Below are 10,000 nucleotides of genomic sequence, written 5' to 3' on the forward strand. Positions count from 1 at the left end.
AATATCATTTTGATGGATTCTAGCATTTAAATGGTTACTCATAGACTCTTTTTTGAATGACTAGGGATAAAGGAACTGACAGTAAGAAACTACTGACCAGATGTTTTCAAACACCATCACCTGAAACACTTCAAAGCAGTACAATCTCATAAAACATTCAGAAAGATTATCTGACTTAATGAATGCTCAAAATGCAAGCTCAAATCTACCCTGTAAAGCAATCAAGTTTTTAGCAACTATTTTGACCTTAGTGACACAAACAATTAATTCTGCAAACCTAATATCAAAATAAAATTCTACATCTAATGCAGAATAATTTCGCAATGTAGTTAATCTAAAACAACATTTAAAATATGCTACCTCCATATATTATACGTTCTAGTATTTAGTACTAATTTTAGAAGATTAGGAAAGAATAAAAGAGGGAGTAATTCATCAGAAGGCTTTTTTATTACTAATTTTTCAGTGAATATAAAATAGCAAAGCATACTAACAAAGATGTAGCTCCTATGAATATATCCATTATATTATAAATATTAAAACTTAAAGACATTCCAGCTTTCAGAAATATTTAATATTAATAAATTAAATGCTAGGGAAAAGTATTAGCTGTAATTTATCAATCCCCTTTTCTCCGCCAATCCATTTATCATTAAGTATTTGTTACAGTGTGTTCCAAACACTAGCCCTTCCTCCTAAATACATGGTTAATTTAAGTTAAACTGCTCACCTCTATAAAAATTAAAAACCCATAAAAATCAAAGGTAAACATTCTGTTCTCAAAACAGACCACACTCTGCCAGAAGTTCATCACAAACAAAATTTTATTTTGCTTACATCACTCACTGCCTCATAAATTATATTTCCAAACAAGAGACCTCAGATGACAATCATTAGTCCATTTGACTACCAAGGAAAAATTTCTTTGTTCAAAACTTTACATTTAAATAACACCAAGGAAAGACAAATTTGTAAAATTATGTCACCTATGAATTTGTTTTAATATTTTCTCCACAGTTTTTATTTTTTTCTAAAACACACTGAATATGTTTGAATTAAAAGCAGTAACTGCAATAATTTTATAGAAAAGACATTCCAGTCTCTAATGAACTTAAAGGCCTATTCTAAAACACATTCACGGAAAGACAAAAATTCAATAACCTTAAGTTTTCTACCTATATCAATACAGTAAAAACATAACCAAGGGAAGATACATTTACAAAGGTTTCTGAATGTTTATTTATCAAATTATTACATATCTTCCTGTAGACACTTCCTGAAGTGTCTTTTGTAGACACCTACTATACCCATTGTGTTAAATCACTTCTGGAAGGCACTCCACAAACATGCAATACCTGAGCAGAGTTTCTAGGTTATCAGAAGGACACAACTTTTTGTATTTAGTCTTGTTGATAGTTTATATCAACAAACTGTGTAGGACAAAGTAAACTTCAGACTCAAGTTATAAACATACCTTACAGATTTATCATAAAATGCCTCCATGATTTGACTCTGTTTTCTTTTTAAGATCGAATCAGAGCTTTGAAGAAAAAGGTACTTCTTTACATTTCCCTTAAGAACATATTGTCCTTTAGTACTAAACTGCAATGTCTACTTTCAGTTGTTAATTTCACTTGCTTTTATAAATGCCATCTACTCTCTTCTTACACAAAATACAATTTGGCTATTAATTCTTAGGACTCCTACGGAGGGGAGTCAATAGGAATATGATAGCACCCCAGTGGTATGTTGTTTCTTGTAAATAGATTAAAGGCAGAGCAAGGTTGTTCTGAAAACTGCATTAATTTAAGGTAACTTGTAAAATAGGCTAATCCTGGGACTTTGGTAGACATTTAATTCTTATGATGGTTAAAAATATTGTAAAACAAGATAAAAATTATCTTCCTAATGATGACTGTCTGTGAAAAGAGACACAACTCCAACAAAATACAGAACCTATTCAAAGTGTTATGTCTAGCTCTTTTAAAAGATTGTTCTTGAAAACAATGCCTAAAGGTTAAAACATTATTCAGTTCATATACTCTAAGATAACTTTCTAAATGCTGTTATTTAAAATAACAATTCTATTAAATTTGACTGCCATGTGGGCATTTGCTTTAACTTTCGAGATGCATTCTATCTCACACATTAACTTAAAACTGTGAACAATGTATCACTTAATTTGAAACATTTTTCAATAATAATCATTATATTTTCATTTTAATGATTTTTTAAGCATTTGGTCTGAATGGAATCCAGAATTTTCAAGAAATAACTTTTATTTTAAGGCAAATCACACATAATCTTGTTGTCAAAACAGGTATATTCATTCTGACTTAACGTAAGTATATGCTTTGATAGCTTTCTCTCTTCTGTCCCTATTTCCACAGACCTGAATCAGTGAAGAAAGGAGTGGCTATTCTTTGGTTGAAAAGAATATGTCATTGACAAACAAAATTGGGAAAAATGAACCGATCACAGAAAAAGAATAATGGGCTACTTAAAAGTGTACCTTTACTGGGCAGTTGTTGACTTCTCTAGATTTAAATGAGAACGGCATTTTATGAGCCACTAGCAAAAACAAAACAAAAAACAAAAAACAAAAAACACAAAAAGTGCCCTTTAACATGATCAAAAGATTTATATTCAAACCATCATGGAATGAGTTTTCAAGAAAAGCAACATAAACGATCACAGTGTTTAGACGGTTCACAATCTCTCAGCACATTTCAACTAATTAACAGCTAATATTTGCAGCTATCACAGGCAAGCATCTGTGTTATGAAAAGTCCTTGTGGTCCTTTTCACCTTAGCTTAGACTTGGAAGAAATTCATTGTATAAGCAAGTATCAAGTAATGTGGCCCTCTGGTGGAAAACGAAGTATCACGTTCTGCAGCACAATGTTCGACAGTAAACTAGAAGCTATCCAGTATTTGTTACAAAGCTTTACAGATCCTCCCGAAAATCACCCTGTGAACTTAATTAATAGCTTGACACCTGAAGGGCAATCTGGTGCCGGCATGACGTAACGAAGATGAAAAATCCCATCTTTCCTGAGACTTCGCTCAGGTTCCAAATAACAACAAATTCTCAGCGTCCCTCCGCTGCACACAACATGCTCAATTTGCTACGAATACATCTCTCACCCTGAAGCAAACAGGCTGATGGGGCTTAAGGAATCACCGAAGAAAACAAAACTTACCTGCTGTTGTTGCAGGTGCAGCAGTTCTACGGGGCTAACATCTGAGCTGGTGTCACCACTTGATCTTCCATCTCTGCTGCCAGCATCTAATTGGCTGCTTAGAGCGCTCATTCCATTTTGATTCATTGAACTGTTGCTTATTGTCTCTGTCGCAGATTCCTGCATCATGACTTAATACCTAAAAGTGATTAAGAAGTATCAATTAACACACGTTACACCTTCACACTTCCATTATCAAGATGTCCCTCTCTGCCAATTACAGAGACAGCATCTTTAGAATGGGGGAAAAAAACCCGCCTTGAACAGTCATTTACCAAGAAAAGCAATACAAATTCAGCTTTCGTCCAGATACTAATCACTGAAATTATGGTTTCTATAAGCAATTTTTGTGTGGTTACATTTAACAGCCAAAGTAACATACCATGCATAGAGCATGGTCAATAGCATTTATGAACGACCACATTTTAAAGTCTACCTATAAAACCAGTTTAAATGAAGGCACGATTGCACACTCTGTTCTATGTTTCCTATTATCTACCTTTGACAACCATGGATGACTATACAGCCTTATTTTAAATATTCACTATCTTGATTCTGTCAGAATTTTACAGCACATCTTATGCAAGGCTGTTGTTTAATGATGCACAGCTAATCATACAAAATTAAAATTTTGTAAGGGTGTTACAAATCATATGGTATCAACCAATGATAAATAGTATAATGGGTTTCTTTTTTTTGTGACTAAATAAAATTTTGCCTTGGAGGCATTTTAAGAAAAAGCTCCTGCTGCAAACACGTCAGATATTGCCTATTTTTTTAATCAAACAGCTCATATTCATTTATTTTTCTGACATTTAAAACATTTAATACTGTCCTTCCTGGGAAGTAATTAAGCTTATGCATGAGCAGCAATCAAACTGTTCACTTGAAGATGACTTAAAACTCAATTTTAACATAGGCAAATAAATGAAAGTATATATAAAATTAATTTTCCAGGCATGTATTAGATATGAAAGCTGGAAATAAAATCTATCAAGAATATCACTAATGATTGTGCTAAAAACAGCATAAATTATGCATATTACCTTCTCTACAGTAATAAATGTTTTATCATTTTCACTGCATAAATATACTGTACTTTCAGGATAGCAATGAGATGCCCTGCCAAGATCAGTGGAAATCCTTGCAGTAAATAAAGAACCAATGTGCTCTTACAAACCAGAATTTCACAGTACATCTTGAATCTGTGGTTTAGAAAGATCAGTTTTGGCTCTCAGAGATATCTGAATCCTATCCTATAACCTAACAGCTGCACTTCTCTGTTTTACTTCCACGGACAGATTTCAGAAACAACCTGGCTGTGCTGTGACTTTAATAGTAATGCTAGACAGACAGGGGACTTAGCCTAAAGTAAAGAAGGACGTTAAACTTATCACTCAACCTAATTTTTTGTAACTAGGCGATTTCACTGTTTTAAGCTTGGTCACATTTTAAGACTTTTGTCCATTAAACAATTTTAATGCACTTATTACAGAGCAAATGTAAGCTTAATGTCTTTTCGTGGCATGGAGAAACCCTCCTCCCCAGATTCTTAAAAAATGTGATTATGGACACACACACACACACACAGACATACACATACACACACAGATACACACACACAAACACAGATACATTTCCAATAGAGTTTTTTTGCATACTAATATTATAGTTATTAAAAATTAATGGTTATAATTTAATCACTTTAACAGGTATTTTCATCAAAGCCTAAATTATTAGATTATTTCTAGGACTCTAAAAAGTCAATTAAAAAAAGAAAGACCTGCTGATTTCTAAAAGACCACCAGTAGCTGGGCTAGCAAAGCAAGATAGTATAACAAAAACTACATATACAACTTAAAGCTGTTCTGATAAAAAAAAGAAAAACAACAACAATAACAAATCTCTCATAATCACAAAGGAAACAACTGCTATAACTACAGTAAACAACTTTTGAACCAAATGTGCTAATGAATAAATAGGTTTTGTTAAATAACCTTATTGAACATTAACAAAGAAAAATCATACAAATGAAAACTGATACACAGTGATGGATTTTATAGGAAAAAAAAACAAAGCTAATACTCTTTTCTGAGATTAGGCAGCTAATAAGTATTCAAATTAGGCATAAATTTTACATGCACAATGTTTAAAATATTCAGAGAAAAGGTCTGATTGCCTTTACTACTTATATGAAAATTATAATTTGGGTCCTCTGCAACTGTAGAAACAGATAGATATAACTTCTTCTATATATTGCATTCAAATTTTACTTTTGACAATAGATCTTGAGTATATGTGTATGTATATGTTTTTACTTCATCATCCAAATTTATTTGAAAGACTTATCTCTGGGTGGAGTTTGCAACACAAAGAATACAAATTTTAAAAAACTGTATTTTAAGTATAGCAGACAAATGCAGTATTTAATATTAACCTTTGTGTAATGTCAGAACTAATTGGATGAATTAAAGAATTCTGCATATATTTTTGTATTGTAATCAAGGCCACCAAATAATTAAGAATTATCAACAAGCAGAGTCATGGGTCTAAATCTTTATTACAATTATAAAGAAAGACCCACATAACTTCCAATTCCTATTATCCAGAGGATTTTATTATACCTTGTGGAATTTTTGACTTTATAAAACCCTAGAGTATAAACTGTGATTCACATTTTTGGTTCAATCATCTAAGAGGTAGTAAAATCACGCTTAAGAAAAAACAGTAACAGTGACAGCACTTTTTTCTCTACAGAACAAAAGCATCTGACCCAACATTAATAGGCAAAAAGAAGGACAATTGTGTAATCAGAGGATTCTAATGTACATATCACCTAAAGAAGACAGCTGGGAGCATGTCCACTATAAAGGAGATCTGTCTTCAAGGATAATGAAGATGCTTTCCAGGATTCACTGAGTTTCTCCTAGTGATATCTCCACACCTATTTCCTACCAGAGAAATTATGTCAGGCACAATGTGAGGTGCTCTTTATCTTTTAAGGTATATTTTAAATAATTACAAATTCAGCATATTCTTTCAAAGTGGATGTACTTATGATCCCAAACACATCAAACTAAATTATTCATTCTTCTCAATCCTACCACAAACACTTTACAAAAATCAGTGAAAATAAATTCTGGATCATTAAAGGGAAAGGTGAAATTGGGAGTCACTGTCTTAATGTTTGTCTGAACTGTTAGTTAAACCTTTAAATCTTTCATCATACACAACTTTTCAGCCACATCAGAAAATAACTCTTCAGATCTTGTACTCCAATGATACAATTCTACTTTTCTCCCTTGCATTAAGTTTTCCTTTCTTTCCTTTTTCTTTATTTTTTTTTTTTTAAGCAAGTCACTGTACAGATACTTATTCTCTACACCACTTCCCTTTTGAAACATTAAACTGACACTGGAACTGACTGCACAAGATTGCATTTTCTCTTCCTAAACAACTTGAATTGAAAGGTTACTTAGTGTAACAATATTTACTTGCAGAATTGTGTTGTTACCAAGGGTATAATGGATGGTGGCTATGCAGGTTTACGCAAGAATGAGTGAAGCATGAGGCATTAGCCATGTGTTTGACATGTTTCAAATTGCTATAATCCAGCATTAAACACACCCAGCAATTCATGCCATTTCTTGCAGCCATAATCTTGAATAAAGCGTGCACAACCACTTATTATATAAATTAGTATATGACTCCCTGTTAAAGTCACAACAGTGCTTTTGTGTTTATTTTGCATCAAGATGTAGTCTTTTATTTGTACAAATAGCAGGATATAAAGACATAGCTCAATTAGACCTCCTTACTTTATGATAGGGTAGTACTGAATGCTAGACTTGTTGGTTTTATTTTTTCCTTTCAGAGTTATAGGTTCCATTGGTATAAAACTGTACCATGTGAGATAGACATTTGCCAGAGCGATAACAGAAACTTGCATATATCCTATTCCGTATTCACTATGATGTTCAAAAGTTTGATACTTGACCTGGGCCAGTACAGTTAACTGTGTTAACCACCACCAGGGACACTATTGGTCCTTGTTGCTTACTCAACTTCTTTTCTCTCAGGTTCTCTCTCTCTCTCTCTCACTGTATCTCTCTCATTCATCTTTCCTACCTCTTTCCTTTCCTCCTTCTCTTCCACCCCCTACCCCTTGTGTTTGTATGTATGTGTGTAAATAGATAGATGTGGATACAATGATCAATCAAACTAGGTATGCCGAGGATGGTAAGAAGGGAAAAACAACCTCTACCACCCCCACGATCCCCCATCCACATAAGTGGATGCTCCGTCTTACAATCTTGGTGCCTTAGTATTAAATATTTTTTTTTTGTCATCTTACCATTTAATTAAAGCAAATGGATGGAGAAAATGACTTCCTGAGAGACTGAGAATAAATAATAGTCTATATAAAAAGTTTTAACTGTTTTATGTGAACTTTTCTTAAAATTATTTATAGTGACATCAAAGAACATTTCATGTCCAGTATTTTCCAGTGTCTAATTTATCAACCAAATATGTACATTGAATCCAAAAGATTTTGAATATGACAAAGAAAAGAATGAAATCAAAAAGTTATGTATTCTTAAATAACTCAATCGCTTCTAAATTATCAATATTAAATATTCTTAAATATTCCTATGCAAATTCACACAAGAAAGTGTTCAATATGAGGAAAACCTACACAGGCAACAAGAAACCATATACATTTACCTCAAAATATCAGTCAAATTCTTATTCTGAAAACTTGACTGAATTACAAAACTTTTGAAGGAAACTAGCATTTAAATAATGATAACTTCTGTGCTCTAGTGGAATTAATTCATCATGGACACCATGCACCGTGCATTTGAAATCTAGTACTGCTTTGCTAAAAGTCTTTAATGCTAAGATTGCCTAATAAATCAAAATGCCAAATATGAAGGACATAGTTGAATGTGTAAGAACAAAAATTGAACAAGCACATGGATATTTTTAATTTTAAACAACTGAAACAGAATGTCTTTTAAAACATGATTTGGGAAAGGATATCTGCTGTTAAAGCAAGTGATATGATCTTTATTATAACAAGTGATATGGTCGTTAAGTAAATGAAAATTAAGTTGTTTACAAAGTACCCGCCACTGCTCTCCACTTGTTTAAACAAAATGCCTAAAACGCTATTCACAAATTAAGGTTACCTTCCTGGGAAAAAAACTCAACACTTTTAATTAGTAAAAATTCAAATTTTCATTCAAAAAGGTTAATATGTCAAACATACCAAGTTGTAGAGACATTTCAACATGGTGATTTTTTAAAATAATGGTCATGACTACCTTTAGCAAACAGAATACTGTTAGATCTCCAACAATGATAAACATCTGGGAAACACAGGAGTAGACCAAATGAAAATCTTATCTTTTACTTCAATCAGCTATTAATTTAACAACTCAGTATGCTATGTTTTACTCCAGGATTAAAATTAACCTAAGTTTTAAAACACAAGTAACAAAACATAAAAATTTCATTATGGATATAGTATAAAATACTAAAATTAAGTATTTAATCTCTATGCTATTTCACTTAAATATAGTACAACAGCAAATTTGAAAGAATGGTAGCTATACAGATGTATTTTACTGCAATATTAGGATTCTGCATCTTAGAGCTCAAAGATCCCCACTCACAAGCATGATTGGAAAGGAAATGATATTACTGATGATTCTAATGAACTAATTGTTCCCACGTATATTTCAAAATTATATTTGCACATTAATCTTTATATCCAAAGTCTTGTTTTAGCCTCATACATTTATATAATTTCCATACTGAGCATCTATTTCTCAAACAGGTGAAAATGTATACCAAGTTTTAGTTTTCAAGGTACATATAAATGGTCAGTCTTCCTTTTAAGTGCACAAATTTTAATGCTAGCTTAATTCATTAGATTTTTTAATGTTTTAATGTTTAGTCCTTTATAACATTAATGTTTATTTATTTTTAAAACCAGGGAAGAAGGAAGCTTAGGGAAAGTTTATTTCATTCTGTTACTCTATAACTTCTGACAAAGTGAGTTGGTGTTAATTTATAAGATTAAATGTAATATTTTTTTCATAGTGGATTGAACTAACTATTATACATCTTACAAATGCGAGAGGAGGGACTTAAAAACTATAGAATGTTACCTAGGTACTAATACAAAAATAAATACTGGTTACAGTTTATAAGAGACCTGCTAAGTAAGTATATTCTGTCACACTTTGCCTTGTCCTTGACTAAAGAAAAAAAAAAAATCTTCCAGTTCTTGAGACCGGGACTATCTTCGTATAGGATAGAGAGAATTTAAGAGTAAAAAGTGTTAAAGCAATAAGAAATAATTAGATCTCCAAGAACACAGAAAGACCTGCCTAGCAGGCAAAACCTCCCTCTTTTTTATTTAAAAAGCTTAGTGATTGAGTTGTGCAAGCTTGCAAGCTTCCAAGCAGTGGGTCCACTTACAGTCAAATTCCCAAAGGCTGGACTACTTGCCATAGCCTTCACTGATCCCCTGGCTAATGAGAGCTCTGAGTATGTACTTCTCTTGCGATGGCATTTTCACCTTTCCTGCCACATATCTTTCCTTAACCCTCAAGCTTACTTTACTTCAATCTTCAGTCTCCCGCCCACAGCAACTCCCGGGGATCCCTTGCTGTTTTTCCTGAGCATAATACCGCTCTCCCACGGATCCTCATTCTCTTGCCCTTTCAGCACTTTTTACTTCCAGGCTA

The 10,000-nt window shown here is 32.7% G+C and overlaps 1 protein-coding gene across 9 annotated transcripts in view; it reads right to left on the bottom strand.

Moving 5' to 3' along the window:
* FOXP2 (forkhead box P2) overlaps positions 1-10,000 on the bottom strand; it is a 547,280-nt gene that overhangs the window by 245,880 nt on the left and 291,400 nt on the right. For 7 of the 9 annotated variants that reach the window (XM_032871040.1, XM_032871025.1, XM_032871034.1 and 4 more), the window contains one exon: positions 3,204-3,381. In XM_032871040.1, the coding sequence (XP_032726931.1) occupies positions 3,204-3,371 (168 nt within the window). In that variant the 5' untranslated portion in view covers positions 3,372-3,381. Of the gene's footprint in view, positions 1-3,203; positions 3,382-10,000 lie in introns of those variants that run through there. The other 2 variants (XM_032871081.1, XM_032871076.1) reach the window with 1 other exon arrangement.

The sequence above is a fragment of the Lontra canadensis genome, unplaced genomic scaffold, assembly GCF_010015895.1.
Source record: "Lontra canadensis isolate GAN:19392208 unplaced genomic scaffold, GSC_riverotter_1.0 scaffold2, whole genome shotgun sequence".
Taxonomy (NCBI): domain Eukaryota; kingdom Metazoa; phylum Chordata; class Mammalia; order Carnivora; family Mustelidae; genus Lontra; species Lontra canadensis.